Raw genomic sequence first — 19685 nt, forward strand, 5'->3', positions numbered from 1 at the left:
ATGAGACGATTCCTTTTTCATGCTTATATAGAAAGACATTATAGAGTAGTGGCATGGGTGCTTAGTATAGAGCTGGCATACAATAAGTGCTCAATAAATTTCTGATCATCATTTCATAGAGGAGAAAGATCCTGACTTCTAGTTCATCTCTTCATTAATGCTTCACATCTCATTGGCCAGAAATAGGTCACATGGCCATTCTCAGTTGATTCCTTATCATAGATGTGGTTACTCTTAGACCACTTATGCCCAGTTTTTGAGCAGGACTCAATTCTCTAAATACACTGTTCCTATCTAATGGAGGAGTGGGCTGGGTGAAAAGAGTATTTTGGTGTAGGGGCAGTATGACTGTCTGTCCATTGCAGATCAGGTCTTCTCTACCTCATTTCTTTTCCCTTTGCCTGAAGAGGGATATAGCATATACAGTATGTTTTAGATGGTAAAATATTTAAATAAAATACAGTTTATTTTCATAATAGATTCCTTCTTTTCACCCACACATGAAATGCATTCCAGGGCCTCCTGTTTTATTTCTATCTCTGGTAATAACTTTTTTCCCTGAAATGTATCTCTGAGACAGATTCATTCTGTTTTGGTACTGCGTAAACAGCTTTCAGAGCAAGCAAATTTGGTTTTAAAATTTGACCCTGCCATGTAACTAATTGTGTATCCTTGGGTAAGATGCCTAACTCTTCTGATCCTCTTTGTGTCTGTAGAACTGGCATAACTGTACCCACTCCACAAGATTGTTGTAAAGATTAAATAATATATATGTATATGAAAATATCTGACAAACAAGGGTTTTTTTTAGGCCACCGCCTTTTTTCGTTTTCAAATTAATTAATTAATTTTTTGGTGAGGAAGATTGGCCCTGAGCTAACATCTGTTGCCAGTCTTCCTCATTTTGCTTGAGGAAGAGTGGCCCTGAGCTAACGTCTGTGCCCATCTTCCTCTATTTTGTATGTGGGACACCGCCACAGCATGGCTTGATGAGCAGTCTGTAGGTCTGCACCTGGGAACCGAACCCATGAACCCATGTGCTGCTGAAGTACAGGACGTGAACTTAAGCACTATGCCACTGGGCTGACCCCAGCCCTTCTTTTTCAGTTCAATTTATCTACTACATCTAAAATGCCTCTAATTGGGAGCCAGTATAAATATAGTTTGTGGATTCCATTTTCCCATCATAGAATTAAATACTTATACTTTTGTCACTCTTCCCATCCTCAGAAATGTGAAGTTAATGGCCAGCTTACTTTTCAATCATATGGTGTTATTTTTCCGTTAAATTGGCCAATAAAGATTTCATGTGTTTAGTGAGTGGTGGAGGCACCAATTCCTAATTTATTGACTAGTTTAATATTATCTTGACCAGAGTTCATTCCAGGGTGACATTTCTACATGATATTTTGTGATTGTTTTTCTTCCCTGCTGCAGATAATTTGGTTGCCTATTTAACTCCATATAATTAATGCAGAATTTTATGTCATTACCTTTTAGTGATATTAATAATTGCTTACATGTATTACACATTTGAGGCACTGTGCTATCATTACTTCAATAAAAGTACACTAATTTTGACAAATAGTTTTACATAATGCCTCTAATTTTTACATCCTGGCAGACTGTTAACATTATTTACTTCATGTGAAGCTAATAAATGCAAAATAAGATGTAATAACGCCCATATTCTTCAGTCACTGCCAACGCATCTATTTAATGAAGATTATATAGACATTGTCCCTAATATTTACATATTTAAGTTTTCCTAAAATATATCAACATTGGAACTTTTTTAGATTTTTAAAGGTAAAGAGAGTGAGTGACTTTTTTTGGGAACCTGGGATAATTGACTGGGATGCATACATATAAGTCCCCTTATAATTTGGTATTTGAAGGTAAGTCCTAATTGAAGGGGTTAGTATGAAAGGGTTAGGAATATCAGAATTACAGAGATACTTCAAAGGAAATGGGTTGAACTCAAAGGAGACTTGTGTGTTAGCTTGGCAGTTTACTCAGTACTTAGTATTCTTAAATGGATAAATAAAATGAAATAGAAGAGGCTATAAAATGATACAGTGCCTCTCATTGGATGATCGGGCTAGAAACATTGGAAACAAAAAAAAGAGAGGCTGGTTTTATTTATCACCTCTTAATAGAATTTTTTTCTGTACAAACTGCCAGTGCAGTTGTTTTCTCCAATGCCCCCCATTCACCAGTTCAGCTTTTCTTCAGCTTGTCTCCCCTTTGCTGTTACACCTGGCATGAAACTTCTCAGTGAAATAGCATTTCCACTTTTTGTTTACCTTACTCTTCTCCAGGAACTCCTTCATTTCCAGGTGTCTAATTAGATCTTTTAGCCTTTATAGACTGAGAAATTTTATTGTCGTTTTTTTATGCCAATATATTAAAGCAGGAGGAATAAGTAAAGGCATGATGATATATACTTCCTTTTAGAAACCACTTTTGGAATCCAAAATGCCTCCTGTCTTTTATTATTTTATTTATTAGTGCAGATTGCATAGATCATTTGTTTCATTTAATTAACATACTGCGAACTCTACGTATTATAGAAATACTTGCTGAGAATTTGAATACTAGCTATTAAATTAGTTTTAACCATGCCTTAAGTTTGTGAAATATCTGTAATATTTCTTTTTTGAAGCTTTAGCAGCATATTTTTATTAGTTCAGTTGTCTGAAGATAATGAAAGTTGCTATTATTTCTCCATACCGCCCCCTGCCCTGTTTCCTTCATGATGCTCAATAGCTTAACTCTTCCAGTTGGCATTTTGAAAATTCTAGTCTTTTAAAATTTTTTATTGAGTTGTAATTGAATATAACTCATGTAAGTTTAAGGTGTATAGTGGGTTGACTTGATACATTTATATATTACAATATGATTACCTGTTTATTTGATACGTTTATATATTGCAGTATAATTACCACTGTAGCATTAACTAACACCTCTATCACATTACATAATTGTCATTTCTTTTTTTGGTGAGAACAATTAAGATCTAGTCTCTTAGCAGCTTTGAAGTTTATAATACAGTATTGTTGACCATAATTTCTATGCTGTGCATTAGATCTCCAGGACTTATTTATATACTAGTTGCACATTTGTACTTTTAAACATCTCCCCAATTCCCACTTTGGCAGTGGAACTCGGTTTCACCTGACTGTAACATCAGTGTTCCTTTTGCCGAGGATAGTCATTGCTGTTTATTTTGTCCTCTGTCCACTTGTCCTCATTTGTGGACCAAAATATTTCCCCTGCTCTTTCCTTTTTCCACTACTCATCACCTTGTACTTTACCTTTTAATCTTTCCTAGATGTTTTTCTCTGGCATGAGGTGATCTCCTAATTGGTTTATCTAGCCACTTAATGCTTTCTTCACTGCACTCTGCCTGCCTCGTTTTGTTTTTCTATTTGATATTTACTTCTCCCCTGAGTTCTATTACATACCTTAAAGTGTGGAGTAGTATAATTAGCTGAAGTACTTTAGTTCCTCCAAAATACATGTTTGAAAAAGACATGACTGCTCATAGATGTGCAGCGACGATCCTTTCTGATACTAAGGAGTTAGGGTGAGGCCAGGTTTCCCATGCCAGTTTTCTCTCCTCAAATATATTTTAACTACAGGAAGTAATTTCCAATCAAAAAGCATTTTTTTGGTGTTTACCCATAACTACTTAAATTCGTGGTTATAAATATTTGATCTTCAAATGCAGCTTTATGAAGCATTCAGTGTATCTAATGTCACATTTTCCAAAAAAGGTTATGTTCCCAAGCAGCATTTTACAGTCTGAATTATTGAATTGTCCCCTTTATAAAATATATATAATATTTACCTTGTATTTGTTATTTGTATACATCGCAGTCTTATTTTGATACGAATACAAATTGTACACTAGATGTAAAGAACTTGTAAATTAAGTCAACCCGTATTCTGATCATTTATGTACACAGATTAGACACATACTCGAGCCGTGTTTTAAAATTTCTAATCAGTTGCATACCTATACTTTTATAAAATACGATACAAATGAGTTAGGAGATTAGGTAGGACAAAGTTAGAGGAAAAAAGATGAGCAAGATTGGTAGGATAAATGGGTTCTCATAGGATGGATGCATGGGTGGATGAAAGCTAGTAATATCCTAGAGGTCTTGAGTTAATAAACAAGTTAATTTATTAACTGATTCGACGTGGAAAGAGATTTCCCATTTATTGGCTTGAATCACTTTTCTGAAGTAGGGGATAAAGAAAGTAGCAGCAGTTTTTGGGGTTGGCAGGTGAAAAGGCTCTGAATGGAGATGGATCATTTGGGAGTATATTGAGTTGGAGGTATCCGAGGGATATCAGATGTTGGTATAGGCAGATATAAGCCTGGAGCTGAAAAGAAGGGCTAGAAATAAGATTTTGAACATGTTCAGTATCTTTTGTTTTACTTTTTTTTTGAAGAAGTTTTTGGAAGAGACCAAATGGAGCCTCTTTTTTGAGTGAAGACTGCCAGGATCTGTTAGCTGTTAGTCATTGGTGTGCAGTAGAGTCCCTCATTGAGTATAACAAAGAGAATTGGAAGAACTGAATTTGAGGGCTTCGAGAAAACCTCCGGCAGATCAGCTTGGCCAGGCATTGTGGCTCACAAGCCCTACCAGAACTTACCAGATTCAGTTCTATATCTTATTTTCGGAGACCAAATCCCTAAAGGAAGTACCATCATATGCTGAGACATTTCCCTAGTTTCATCCATGTATCATAGACTATTAAATTTAGGAATGAAGTTTGTTGGTTTTAAAGCATACTTTCAGAATTGTGGCAGTCTGTAACAATGAAAAACTAATTTGACTGGCAAGAATACTTGACATACCTTCTCTTTTCCCACTTAAATGGTCCGTCAAACCCCCTTTCATAAGGGCTGCATAAAAATAAGTTGTTTCCTCAGCCTGTAGTAGCTCTTTTCTTTCTTCTCTCATCTGTATCATTTTGGATTCTGTTATAGAATTGTCTTTTAAACTTGTATGAGAACATTAATTTCAGTGAGTATTCACTTCTGTAGATGCACAGCCATGGCAGAGTGCCTGGTGTAGAGTAAAAGCTAGTTGCCAACATTTTATTCCTAAAAGGCTTTGTCTACCCTAATTGAATATAGACAGCAGTATCGACTATACACACCTTGTCTACATTGTCTGAAATAAGATTTTTGGGGGTAAGCACACAATTTAAAATACTGGCATTTAATCCTATGTATTGGAATAATTTTTAGAAGCTTTTATCTGGTTCACAGAGTGTCACCCCTAACCCACTGAGTCAGAACATCCAAGATTGGATCTAGAATCCAAACATTGCTCCAAATTAATAATTTATACATACAAACATTATTTGTGAATTACGAAAAGTTGTCTCATTGCTTGTCTTCAGGATTGGGAATACACTTGAAGGGTTCTACAAATAAAAAGATTCATGAGGTAATCACAGACTCTACAGCCAGAAGTAAAATAATTCAAAAGGAAATAAAGTCTTGAAACTTGAGTTTTATGTGTTAATTACATGAATATAGATTTCCCCTCTCCAGGTAGAAATCAAGTTCCTTAGGCTGTGTAAAGCAAAATTATATGAAGTTATTTTGAAATATTGAACGAATCAAAAGCTTTTGAAACAAAAGGTGACTTTGGTGATAAAGATGTCAACAGAAATTGTAATGAACCGAACTTTGTATTAAATTGGACCACAAGTGCTCTATAAAAAGAAAATCACTGTAACATTAAAAAAAGTCTTAGTTAAATCTTCTTGCTTGGAAATTAATTTTGTGTAGAATGTTTTTTGCCTTGAGGTTTGTATGTAGTCTTTGAATTGCAGAAGCCTCTACTGCATAGTAACTATTTCATGCAGCAGTAGTCAATTTCAGTCCTGCGATATTTCTGTGTGAGGTACAGATGTTTCCTAGCTGCTTCTATTGGTTGTAGGGATGGGTGCTGGATATTTTACCATGAAATTTTCAGGTTTGGGGGCTAATTATCATAATTGATAGTCATTTCTGCTGATTTATTTGTTAATAGATGTATCTACTTTTCATCTGATTTAGATAGTAGAAATGAAACTGTGAGGTCATGTCATCCCCACCCCAGTCTCATCTCCCTTTAGTTTACTGAAAGGTATATCATTGTTTTTCTTTATATGAGGTGGTTTTGTGTGTCTATTCTTAGTTTCTTAGTAATTATTCTGTAAGTTCTTTCATTCTCATAATGCATGTTTTTGAATATGTACTCTTGGTGAGTAATTTTTCTATATCGTTGCTGTTTGGAAAAGCTTAATATTTGGTAATGTGGGTTCAAAATGGTGTGTCAATGACTTCATTGCTGCTTTTAAGATTGATTAATAAGTATATAAAACATGGTCCAAAACTCCTTCTGCTAGGTTTCATTGCAGGACCTTGAATATTGCTGGATGAAATGTAGGATGGCAATTCGAATTATGCATCTCCTGTTCTTTGTGGGATTTCAGTGTAATCGTAAAACTAAAATAACTGCCGTCTTGAAGGCTGTTTCTTTGCAGGTCAGTTTGTACCCTTGCATGGTTCAGTTAGGAAAGGTCTCTCTTCTCTTGTCTAAATATTAATCTATGTTGGCAGGATAGATTAGACTTAGAAATGTAGTACAATCTGAATGTGTGGCTGCTGTGCTGCTCTTTTTGTCTAGAGGAAAGCAATTGGTTATAAAGCATGCTTTGCTTTCCTAGTACTCACTTTTTAGAATAGTCTGTTTTCTATTGCTGTGGTAGCACACTAAAGGGATTTTGGAGGATGTACAATCTGCTTAGTAGGCCAAGGGAAAATAAAAGCAGTACTCCAAGTGTTCAGATGTTGGTTTTTTTTTCATTCAGTCAACCATGGTGGATAATTTTTCACTTTTGTTGACCATTGTATCCCTAGTGTCTGCTTTGTCCTAAGGGCATTATAGGCTCTTGATAAATATTTGTTGAGTGGATTAAATATTTAATATTTAAGGGTCATAGTCATTTTGTTAGTAGTTTGCTCCTTCAGAATATTACAATCCTTAAATATTAAGAGTACTGCAAATGTAGGCTAGCCTAATTATGCATGCACATAACAGACATTCGTGAATGAATATAATAGCTACTGTGTTCATACCAAATGATGCCTTCTAATCTTTTTTTCGTTTGTAATACTGGGTAGCTGACATGAGTTTATTTTTGTTAATTGAGGGTTCTAGTTGACCAAGTGCAGTTTTGTTGATTCTGTGTTGAAAATATACTACTGAAAGCTTGCTGATGATTATTTCTCTTGATAAATCTAGAAGTTGTCGTTATGGATATCAATTTTTAGTTTGTTCAGCTCTTTAGGTATTTGGATTGTGGATAGGAACGAGCTTATTGTGGTCAATTTTTTTTAGTGGGTTTCTACTTTACTGGGTTTGTTGATTATTTTTAACGCTGAAATTTTGTGGAGACTCAAAATTTGAATATTCATTTGTAGAAATACTTTTTAGAAGAGTTGAAAGAAATTTACTTTTTTTATCTTAAAGATTTTAGTACTTGTCTTCTCTTACTTATAAACCAGGTTTAATGTTTATAAACCAGATGTCACCCATTGTTCTTAAAAATTAGTGTTATGCTTTGAATTTGGGGCCAGCTTATATGATATAATTATAAGTGAATGCTATAAACTATTTGTGGTTTTATGTTGCCTACACATATAATGGAACAAACGTTCTAAAAGGATAATTATATTTCATAGATGAACTTGAAGACAGCCTATTTGAATCCCTCTTTGTAATATTTCAGATAGTTTTAAAAGGCATTAAATACAATGATTATTGAAGAATCAGTAAGGGTGGATAGTTTTACCATTCTCATAGTAATTTTTTTTGTTTCTGAAGTTCATATCATTTTGAGATAAGCAATGGTGTTCTGACAATACCATCAAATTTTTACTTTGTTTTAAAAACAATGTGTTCTATTTAAACTGTTTTATAACTAATACTTCCTATTTACTTGAAGACTTAAAAATATGAAGCTTTTTTCATATAAACAAAAATATACATAGGATAACGTGATAAAGTTAATTCTTCCCCAAATTCTCAACTGTCTCAAGAAAATAACCCAGCAACCTGTCTCTTATCGGTAATAAATGTTCAAAGTAATTCTAATTGATTGTCTAGTACGTTTTATTTGCATAGCATAGTTTCTTTATGATGTTAGACCTTGGATACCTAAAAATCATTTTAAGACACGTTTATATGACTGCATTTAGTGCAGTAATTTTCTCACTCTCTTCTTACAGCATTTTCAGTTAGCTTTGGTTGACTGCAATCCCTGCACTTTGTCCAATGCTGAAAGTAAGTATTATTAAGTACCGTGGTTTTCTACAGGTATTCAGATCGCTTCATGGCAAATAACAGTAATAATAATAATGACAGTGATAAATTCTGTGCAATTTTTTTTTCTTCTGGAATTGTTGAATTTAACTGTTTTGGTTGCCATGGCTACTTGTACAAATGGAACATGTGAGACCAGTTACTGTGAACAGCCTCTGTCTAAAATAGATATGCTAGTGAACTGGGTTGTTGAATTAAAATTATCTGCACTAATTAACTAGGTTGATTATTTGTGTATTAATTATTGTAGATCACTTGAGGGGATTAAAAACAAAGTTTCCCAGTCTTTTAGGAAAAATCAGTATACAAAGATTCGTATGTGGTAGCTCACTGATTCCTGCTATGTGGTATTAAAATTATTGGTAATTATGAAGACATACTTTGACTTTTTATTATAGTTTTACACATCATAAAGTTTGAGGTGATGTTCTTCAATTACTTCGAAAAGAATGTGTCTTATGAAGCATGTTCTGATACAGTGGTTTTCTTCAGACAATTATTTTCTGCTTCTATGTAGATTTCTTTCCAAAAGCAGATTGGGTTAATTATGGTGTGTTTATCAATAAGTATGTGTTGGCCTATTTATTTAGTTTACTTTAAAGTAGCCAATAAAAACTTTAAGAATATTCATTGGGTTCAAGCTGGATTTCTTTGAAACTTTCTTACTTGACAAATAGAAGTTTTAATTGGAATGTATGAAAAATTGAATTGTTCTTAATGAAAATTTCAAATCAATCAAAGGATTCTAGGTCTTAGAAAGTCAGTATTTTGCTTATAAGTGACTTCATTTTTTAGCCCTATAGAAAGGTGTTAAGAGAAAAGGGGTGTCTGTTAAAAATGCCTAAGAAAATGATTGAATCAATGAAAAAGCTGTAGAAATTTGAATGTAACTTACGTATAACATGAATTAAGACATAGTATGGATTAAATCATCATCTAAACCAGATCAATTATCTCATACTTCTAAAAAGCAATTTCCTGACAAAACATAGAAAGATTTCTGTTTTCTTTAAATGAAACTCAGGATTTAGTACTGATTGGCATATTTGCAGAATAAATGGTGGGAAAGTAACAAATGCAGCAGTGTTTTAGTTTCTAAGATGAGGTTAGATTAGGAGAAGAATTTAACTCATTGATATATTAATTTATAAAGTCTTATTTTATACTTTTTCATTAATTATATATCCAGGTTATATAAACCATCCTAGAATATAGGCCCTTAACATTCTTGTAAAATTAATTTATGAGAATAAGAAAACAGTTGATTTCCATTTAATTGATTATAGCTGGTACCTTAAAGTTAATTTTAACTATTTGTCAGTTTGATAACTTTTGAGGGACATTTCATAAATGTCAAACTAAATATTTTGGTAAATCTTCATTTTCTTCTACTCTGTTGAGGTTAAATTTCAGTTGTAGATCATTGCTCTTGAGAGGAAAACACCTGCATATGTAGCAGAGTACCACAGGGCAGAAAACTTTCCTGTTGAATTTGAAGAGGACAGTTTGAACCATCATGAATACATTTTCGAGTTTACTCTGCCTCTCTTTCTGTTATTGAAAAGGGAAATAGGAGGGAGGGTGACTAAGGTCCTGTTTTGCCCAGGACTGAGGAGTTTCCCAGACTCAGGACTTCCAGTGCTAAAAGATTGGTCACTCTAATGGAAGGGCACAAACTTTATTTAGAGACATTAGGCCATTGTACTTCATTTGATTTGGGTAGTTTATTTTAGACAGTCTTCTTGATTACTTGATAACTACGATAATGGCTGACGTCTCACAGGGCACTAACAAATGTAGACTGCCTACTTTGAGCCAGACATTATTGCCGTTTAAACACCAGGGCTCTTTATTGTCTTTGTAAAACTTCTCTCTGAATTTTTGTGTTCACCTATTTGTATATGCCACAGACCTTGACTTTCTTTGAAATCTGCCATGTTACTTTGTGGTACTACAGAGATCAGAAGATTATAGAAAGTAAAGTGAGCTTTTAAAAAAAAGTCTATATGAGATATTTATATTTTATGGCACTTATGTAATTAAAAAATAAGTAGATACACTTATTACTTCTAGAGCTATTTAAGGAGGGGTTAATTACAGTTCGTGTTTTGAAAAGTAGAATCATGGTGATGAGAGACTTTTCATTATATGATTACCCCTTGGGATAAAATTGTTTCTTCTAGATTTAATTAATTCTATTAATTCTAAAAATAATGTATTAATTTCTGAATAAAGTTTAATTTCAGAACCTTTTATGTTAGTATTTATTAAAAATTTCTACCTCTAATTCAGACTTGCCAAGTGAAACTTTTCCTTTGAAGAGGACTTGTAACCATAACTTTGAAGAAGACTTTTAAGAATTTAAATATATGGTGGTTTTCACACTACAAAAAAGGACACTGTATTTAGTAACTCATGAAATCACAAGCCCTTGACAATAGGGCCTAGGACTGAGCCTGGAGGAGATTGGGATGCTAGTAGGATGTCAGCTAGCTGCTTAGCTTTTCTTCCTTTTCACCTTGGTTAGAGGAGAAAGAAGATCGGGGTAAACGGGCATAGATTTTTCATCTCTTTCTTGTTCTCTTAACCTGTAAGGTAGTCTCCCTCCAATGATGTAGTGAGGTGTGAGATTGGACTGGAACTCTCAAGGAGAGATGTGTTGGAAAATGGGAGTGGGGAATAAGAAAAGCCCTCAACAGATGTAGGTAAAGGGGATATTGATATATGTAGAAGTTTTATTATTACTATTTTTATGTGCTTTTCACGAAGAGCTGATTTTCTTCTTCTAAAGATGATATTTTTATTTTGTCCCATCTCTGATTAGTTAACGTGTGATATTTAATGATTATAGAGAGATGTAGTACTTTTAATCCAAAAATATTTGATTTGAAAGCCCACTGTATATTTTGTTTGTTTTGCACTTTATGGTTATTTAGTTCAGCTGTTCCCAGGTACTGATCCAGGGAATGGGTATAGAATCCCTTGTAGAACTGAATAAAAAGGCAGCTTTCCGGGCCTTGCCCAGGCTCACTGAATCATAATCTTAGGATTCTCTATTTTTAACAAGCCTCCCAGGTGAATCTTGAATTATGGGAATCAGTGAGAGAGTTATTCATGGTGCACTCCCCAACGAGAAATTGGTGATAGTGTGGATCTTGTTTTTAAAGATCCACATAAATATTTTGCATATTATTTTGAAAGGCTCCTAGACTCCTTGAAATCCAACTATGAAATCCAGGTAGATAGAACATTAGAAAAAAAAGATTTGTCATTGAAGAATGATCTGTATTTAAGTAGCTAGTATTCAGGGGTTTTTTTGTTTTTTGTATGTTGGTCTTTTTCCTCCCCAAACCCCCAGTACATAGTTGTATATTCCAGTCGTAGGTCCTTCTACTTCTTCTATGTGAGCTGCCACCACAGTATGGCTACTGACAGCCAAGGGCTGTGGTTCTGCTCCCAGTAACCAAACCCGGGTGAGCGCTGTGGGGCGTGCCAAACTTTAATAGGCTATCAAGGCTAGCTCTAGAATCGAGTTTTGATTCCTGGTTCATTGTTGCTTTTGTTGAATCATTCACACTCTGGTGATGCAGTATCAGGAAGAGCTGCAAATAAAAGTTGAAATATATTTTTGTTTGATTTTCAAGACATACTTCTTGATCTTGGGACTGTTTACTATTCTTTCAAGTGGTTTGATTTTTTTTTCCCCCTAATAACTCTGAAGAACTGATAGAGAAATGCAACAACTCGTTTCCTCTGTGTGTTATTAGCAGTGTCATCCTGGTCTATGACTTCTTTGTATATGCTGTTGGCATGAAATATGGTATAAGAAAAAAATAAGAGGCTTTCTTTGGTTTTAATATGTTTTTTATCAAATACTGACTTTACTATAAATTTTGACTTGTAACTCAGTTTTTAAATACCGTGTTTGAAATCTGTAGATTATAGAAGTTTTCTGCTTAATGTTGCCATTTTGAACTTTGTAAGAAGTATACTCACTTGCTATAGAGTTGAATGTTAATTTTAATAATTAGATTGACAAAATTTGATAATGACCAACAATAAATACATGTAGTTTCTTATGTTCATGTTCTTTAGTATGTTTGTATATTCTATTTTATTAAAGATTTGTTATATTCTGTTACTACTAGACTATGCTTATGTTTTTACATTTTATATTCTTACTTAATTTACCTCAAACATTGCTGTATTGTTGCTGATTGTTATTTTTCATCATCTTTGCAGTTCAATTTCACATTGCACACTTATATGAAACCCAGGTAAGTGTTTTAACTTACTTAAACAAAAATGATCACCCATATCATTTTAAGTGAAATCAGGTACACAGATAATTTAATGGAATTCTTGGCATTACGTCTTGCATACATCTTATACTCCTTAAATGTGGTCAGGATTTTGCTTAGTGAAACAGTCATTACAGAGTACTTGCTGTGTACAAAGAAGTTTATTTAATATGATTTGCCTCTAAACTTGAACTATCTGCAGGTAAATGGCTATATTTAAGAAGATTTCTCTTATTCTTGATGTGAAATGCTTAGTTTTCTTTTCAAAATGTTTATAGATGGTTATTATAATGCTTTGTGTAAGATTGAAATATCCTTTCCACATGTCACTATTTGAAAGGCATATTAGAGTCACCTCTTGATGTCTTTAACACTACTTTTATGGCTGCTATATTAAAAAACTTTTTCAGTTTAATTTTAGAACATTTTGTTTTTGTGTATGGCAGATTTTGCTTAGATGTATGATAAAAGGTGTAATACATAGACATCTACTCTAGGCAGTGGCATGAAAAATCAGGCATAAGACTATGAGACTAAATATTAGGTAGTCATAGTTTACCCAAAATGTAAATTTTGTAACAGTTTTTTAGGGGAAAAAAAAGTACTGTTATATTTGTACATTTTTGTAAGGTCTGTTTTGTTTCAGAGCCACTATGAGGTGGTTTTAAAAAATTAACCCAGATTTCTAGACACCTCTGTCTGCATGCTTCACACCCTCCCACCCCCACCCCCGCTGCCACTGGTCCACTGAATCAGAATTGATACACACTCAGGTTTGAATACCCTGCTAATCTAGGGATTTTTAACCACCTTGAGAAGGTGCAGGTGAGAATCACAGGCTAGTTGTGGGGCAGAGTGTTTGCCTGCCAATGCTAATCCCAGCCTCCTGTGGACTGCAGATTTTTGCCAAATCAGCAAAGGCCCTAGGGTGAAATCAGCTTCCTCTCTAAAGTTCGTTTTTCCTTGGAGTCTTAGCTCTTTCTGCTCTCATTATCTCAGGAGCTCTCTGCTGCCTTTAAAGGAATGAGTCGTCGCCACCCCCCCCCCCGCCCCCCCCCCAGCTTTTGTAGTTCTTAGTGAGATCCCTGGTCTGTCACTAGCTTTCGAAGAAGTTGTTTTCTCATCTTTATTTTTAATGAGTGTTTTTGCTGGAGAGATAATTCTATTTGATTATTTTATTTGACCACTTTGAAATTTACATTCTGTTGGCTTCTGGCTTTCATTGTTTCTGATGGGAAGTTGTCTGTTGGTGTTAATTTTTTAATCTTGTGAAGGTAATGTGGGGACAGAGCCCTCCATTGATTCTTGCATTTGATAAATTTTAGTACCCATTAAGATTAAACAACGAAGAAAATTCATGGCAAGCAGAGTATATAATTATTAAATGACGGGAAGATGATGCTGTAAGCATATGAAAGGATTGAAAAATATCTACGCCAGTGCTTATAACAAGGATTTTCATTTTCAGGTGAATAATTAAGAAAAGCAAAAAGGCCTCTCTGCCTACCTATAGAAAGTTACTTTTTATAGTTCAGCTGATTCATACCAGTGGACCTTATTTATGAATATGACCTTTTAAAATGTAAATTTAAGTAGTCATAAGTGGTTAGTGGCTACTACTAGGTAACCACATAGTTCAAGGGAAGTTTCTTTATATAGGAAGAAGTCTTCCTGCTAATAAATGTAGAGAGAATTCATCATCATTTCACAAACCCTAAAAGCCTTGTCCCTACATTGTCTCCACAGGATTAAACGATAGGCAGTAATTAAAAGTGAAAAGTGACGGAATACTTTTTTAACTAGAGTGGTTAAGGAAGGCCTCTCTGAGCAGGAGCTGTTTGGACTGAGTCCTGAATGGAGAGAAGGAGCCAGTGATATAATCAGTTGAGGCTGATGGTGTGTGTGTGTGGGTATGTTGCTGGGTCATTCTAATAAAGCAAGTACAATGGGTCTGTGATATTGAGCTTACAATATTTGAAAGACAAAAAGGAGGCCTTTTGTAGAGATGGAGATAGATGTAGGGTGTTTTTAAAAAATTTTTTAACGTTTATTATATGAATTTAGGTTTGGGTTATTTTTCAACTTTATTGAGGTATAATTGACAAAATGGTAAGATATTTAAAGTGTACAGTGTGATGATTTGTTATATGTATACATTGTGAAAGGATTTTTCCCATCAAGTTAATTAACACATCCATTGCTTCACATCTTCCCCTGCCTCTTTTTTTTGTTTTTCCTTCCTTTTGGGATGAGAACATTTAAGTTTTCTTAGTAAATTTCAATTATACAATTCAGTGTTATCAACTGTGATCATCGTGTTATACATTAGATCCTCAGACCTTATTCATCTTATAACTGAGGGTTTGTACCCTTTTACCAGCTCCTGTCTATTTCCCCCACCCCCACCCCCTGGCAGCAAGTTTTCTACTCTGTTTCTGAGTAGAAAACTACTCCTCCCCCCACTTTTTTTTCAGATTCCACATATAAGTGATACCATACAGTTTTTGTCTTTCCCTGTCTGGCTTATTGCACTTAGCATAATCCCTTCTAGGTTCATTCATGTCACAAGGGCAGGATTTCTTTCCTTTTTTAAGGCTGAAATACTATTCCGTTGTATTCATATACCATATTTTCTTGATCCATCTCTTGATGGACATTTAGGTTGTTTGCATACCTTAGCTGTTGTGAATAATGCTGCAGTGAACATGAGAGTACAGATGTCTCTTCAAGATAATGGTTTCATTTCCTTTGGAAATATACCCAGAAGTAGGATTGTTGGATCATATGGTAGTTATGTGTAGGTTTGGGTAATTTTGATGGGATGTCATCTCCCCCACACCCATTATTAGTAGATTTTAAAAATTAGATTCTCATAGGTTTCTATGCATATTGTCATACTCTCTCTAAATAAAGATAATTTTATTTCTCTGTATAGTGTCATATCTCCAAGTAAATATATTATGAATTATTCTTGGACATTTATATCAACTATTTAGTTTACCTTTCCCATTTTATTAGCTGAGACCTCCAGAATCATTTTTTCTAATAGTAATAATAGTTTTAACCAGCCTTCTTTTCTTTTTCTTTATTTTAATAACTTGAACAGTTCACCATCTAAATTCTTATTAGCCTTTAAAAATTAAGGATACAGGATTTCTCCCTTTTAATTTTGTTATTAAAACATTATTGACTTTTGAATAGATAATCCAAAATCAAAGTGCCTGAAAGAATACACAATGAAGTATCCTCCCTCTTTTTCCCTAGCCACCTATTCCCCTCCTAAAAGCCACCAGTGTTTTTCATATTCCTGCAGAGAAACTCAATGTGTATACAAAGAAATCCATATATGTGTTTGCACATATATTTGTTTTTGTTTTTTGAAACAATAGTTACATATGTTTTCTCTTGACCTTGCTTAAATTGGTTTTTTTTTTTTTTTTTAGCTTAGCATTATATTTTGGAAATCATTCCCTATCAGTACATGTAGAGCTATATTATATTCCTTTGCATAGATGTACTATAACTAATTTAATTACTCCCCCTTGAGAGATAGTTACAAATAATGTTATTGTGAATATAATACTGTTTATAAGAATTAATGGTTTTATTTTTAACATTGTCTTCTAACTATCCAGCATTAGTTTTTTATCGAGACACTGTAGACTGGTTTCATTTATTTATATTATATAAATCCAAAAGTTCTAAAGAAAGAAAAATAAATTCCAGCTGATATTTAAATATGCAGTAAATATGTCATGATTATATAGGGTTTGTTCCATGAATTTAAGGATGATTCAATGTGAGGAAATCTGCTAACGAAACAAACAAAAATCAGTGTAGGGAAAACTAACCATATTGTGAGGAAGGAAGAAAGATCTTTTTAAAGAAATTAATGTGAAAAGGAGAGGAAAATAGTAGACCTAATTAATAGATCAAAACCTTAGTATTCTGAAAAAATTAAAGTAGATGAAACACTAGCTAACTTGATCAAGGAGATAAAGGAGAAATAAGGCACAGATAACACAAAATAAGATAACTATGGGAACAGAAGAAATTAGAGCTATCATAGGAGACTACTTAGCAGACCTCTGTGCAAGTGAAAACTTAAATAAAATGGACTACTTCCCAGGGAAATGCAGATTAGCAAAATTGACCTCATTAGGATTAGAAAAGTTATAAAAAGCCAAGTTCCATAAAAAGAAAGAGAAAATTAAGTAATGCCCTATAGAAAGCACCATGCCCAAATGGTTTTACAGCAGAATTCTACCAGGCCTTTGAAGACCAGATAATTCTAATACAGTATAGATTGTTCAAGAGCATTGAAATTGAAGAAAAACTTGCTCGTTTCTTTTTTTTTTGAAAGGGGAGGGGGCTTATTAGCAGCTTTTAATCTCACCTTGAGAGACATGTGTTTGATAATAGTTAAGGTGCTTTCTGCACTTGTTGGTTTTTGTAGCATATTTTAAAAATGTAGTGGAAACAAAAATCCCTGATTCTAAAAATTAATCAGGTCATAGTGCTTTGGTATTTTTTAATACCATAATGCTTTGTTTTTTGAAATTATAAAGTATTTATGACATAAATTTTGCTGTTTTAGCCATTTTTAAGTGTACAGTTCAGTGGCATTAAGTGCATTCACATTGTTCTGCAACTATCAGCACCATCTATCTCCAGAACTTTGATCATCCCAAGCTGAAATAGCCCCTGGCAACCACTGTTCTACTCTCTGTCTCTGTGAGTTTGACTACTTTAGATACCTCATGTAAGTGGAACCACACAGTATTTGTCCTTTTGTGTCTGGTTTATTTCACTTAGCATATTATCTTTGAGATTTGTACATGCCGTAGCATGTGTGAGAATTTCACTCCTTTTTAAGGCTGAATAATATTCCACTCTAAGTATACACCACATTTTGTTTATCCATTCATCTGTTGGTGGACGCTTGTGTGGCTTCCACCTTTTAGCTGTTGTGAATAATGCTGCTATGTACAAATATCTGTTTTGAGTCTCTGCTTTCAATTCTTTTTTTTTTTTTTTTAGATTGGCACCTGAGCTAACAACTGTTGCCAATCTTTTTTTCCCCCCTGCTTTTCCCCCCCAAATCCTCCCAGTATATAGTTGTATATTTTTTTTTAGTTGTGGCACGTGGGATGCCACCTCAACATGGCCTGATGAGCGGTGCCATGTCCGCACCCAGGATCCGAACCGGCAAAACCCTGGGCTGCTGAAGTGGAGCGCGTGAACTTAACCACTCGGCCACGTGGCCGGCCCCTCAATTCTTTTTGATATATACCCAGAAGTGGAATTACTTGATCATATGGTAATTCTATGTTTAATTTTTTGAGGAACTGTCATACTGTTTTCCCCAGTTCTTTTTGAAGCAAATATAACATTGATATCTGAACCTGATAAAGACAGTGCAAAGAAGAATCAATATACAGACCAATATCTGTGTTGGTATTCTGATGACTATTGGTGTAAAAATAATAAATAATACTAAATAAAATATTAGCAAACAAAATCCATTACCTCTTTAAGCAGATAATATGCTATGACCAAGTGGAATGCAAGGTTGATTCAATATTAGCAAATCCATTAATAATGTGTATCATCATAATAGAGCTAAAGGTAAAATCAAATCATTCTCACCATAGATGCTGAGAAGCCTTTGACAAATTGAGCACCAATTCCCAATAAAAACACCATTGAGCATAGGAATTGAAAGTTACTTTCTTAGGATAAAATTCAAATATTCTAGTCTCCAAGTCAGTACCTTACTTAAGGGGAAACACTAGAGACATTTTCACAAAAATTAGGAAGAAGGCAAAGATGCCCACTGTTTCCATTACTCCTCAAATTATGTAGATTAGTTAATAATATTTTACCAGTGTTAATTCTGTCAGTCTTCATGTACTTCGAAGCTCTGTTATTGTTATGTAATCCTGATGTATTAGTCCTTTATCATTATAAAATATTTCTCTTTATTTCTGGTGATAGTCTTTGCCTTGAAGCCTACTTAATCTGAGCTGAATCTAGTAACTTCAGCTTTCCAGTGCTTACTGTTTGTGTGCTTTTTCTGTCCTTTTATTTCAACCTACTTGTGTCTTTATATGTGAAGTATATCTCTTACCAATACTATATTTTTGGCTCTTTTGTAACTCTGTTCTGGCAATCTCTTTTCTCTTGTTTGTTTGGAATGTCTAGTCCATTTATATTCAATTTGATTACTGATATGATTGCGGAAAATTGGCTCTCATTCTTGTTGTATCCTTTCTATTTTGTTGTTTTTCTCTGGCTGTTTTCAAGGTTATTCTCTTTCCATTTGGTTTTTAAGAATTTGACTATGATGTGCCCAGGGATTGGTTTTTCTTCTATATTTATACTACTTGTGGTGTTTTTAGTCCTTTGGATATGGGATTTGATGTCTCATCAGTTCTGGAAAGTTGTTAGCCATTATATTGTCGATATTTTTTCTGCCCTATTCTTTCTCTCTGCTCCTTCCTGGACTCCAGTTACATGTATGGTAAACTATGTTATTATCTCATACATCTTTGGATGGCTTTTTTTTTTTAATCTTTTGTCTATTTTTTGCTTCAGACTGGACACTTTTTTTTTAACTGTTCTTTGCTTGTTTTGTTTTTTCATCTCCACTCAGCTATTCAGTCTGTCCAGTGATTTTTAAAAATTTCAGATTAGTATTTTTCACTTCCAGAATTCTTTGTTTCTCTTTCAGTTTCTCTTTCTGTGCTCTGATTTCCTGTCGCTTAACTCATTTTGATTATGTTTTCCTTTTCGTCTGTGAACATTGTTAAAATAGCAGCTTTAAAATTATTTGCCCATTTCAACATCTGAGTCATTTCATGGTTGATTTTCATTAATTATCTTTTCTTTTGAACGTGAGTAGAATTTTCCTAATTCTTTATAAATCTGGTAATTTTATCCTGGATAGCATGAATAATACATTGTAGAAAGTGACTTTGTTGTG

The 19685-nt window shown here is 33.9% G+C and overlaps 1 protein-coding gene across 21 annotated transcripts in view; it reads left to right on the forward strand.

The window, feature by feature from the left end:
• KDM6A (lysine demethylase 6A) overlaps nucleotides 1-19685 on the forward strand; it is a 206637-nt gene that overhangs the window by 123086 nt on the left and 63866 nt on the right. For all 21 annotated transcript variants that reach the window (XR_011536275.1, XR_011536274.1, XR_011536276.1 and 18 more), the window contains 2 exons: nucleotides 8306-8360; nucleotides 12642-12676. Coding sequence is in view for 15 of the 21 variants with exons in the window: in XM_070606385.1 (XP_070462486.1) it covers nucleotides 8306-8360; nucleotides 12642-12676 (90 nt within the window). In the remaining 6 variants the exon portion in view is untranslated. The remainder of the gene's footprint in view (nucleotides 1-8305; nucleotides 8361-12641; nucleotides 12677-19685) is intronic.

Source organism: Equus przewalskii, chromosome X (genome assembly GCF_037783145.1).
Source record: "Equus przewalskii isolate Varuska chromosome X, EquPr2, whole genome shotgun sequence".
NCBI classification, from domain to species: Eukaryota; Metazoa; Chordata; class Mammalia; order Perissodactyla; family Equidae; genus Equus; species Equus przewalskii.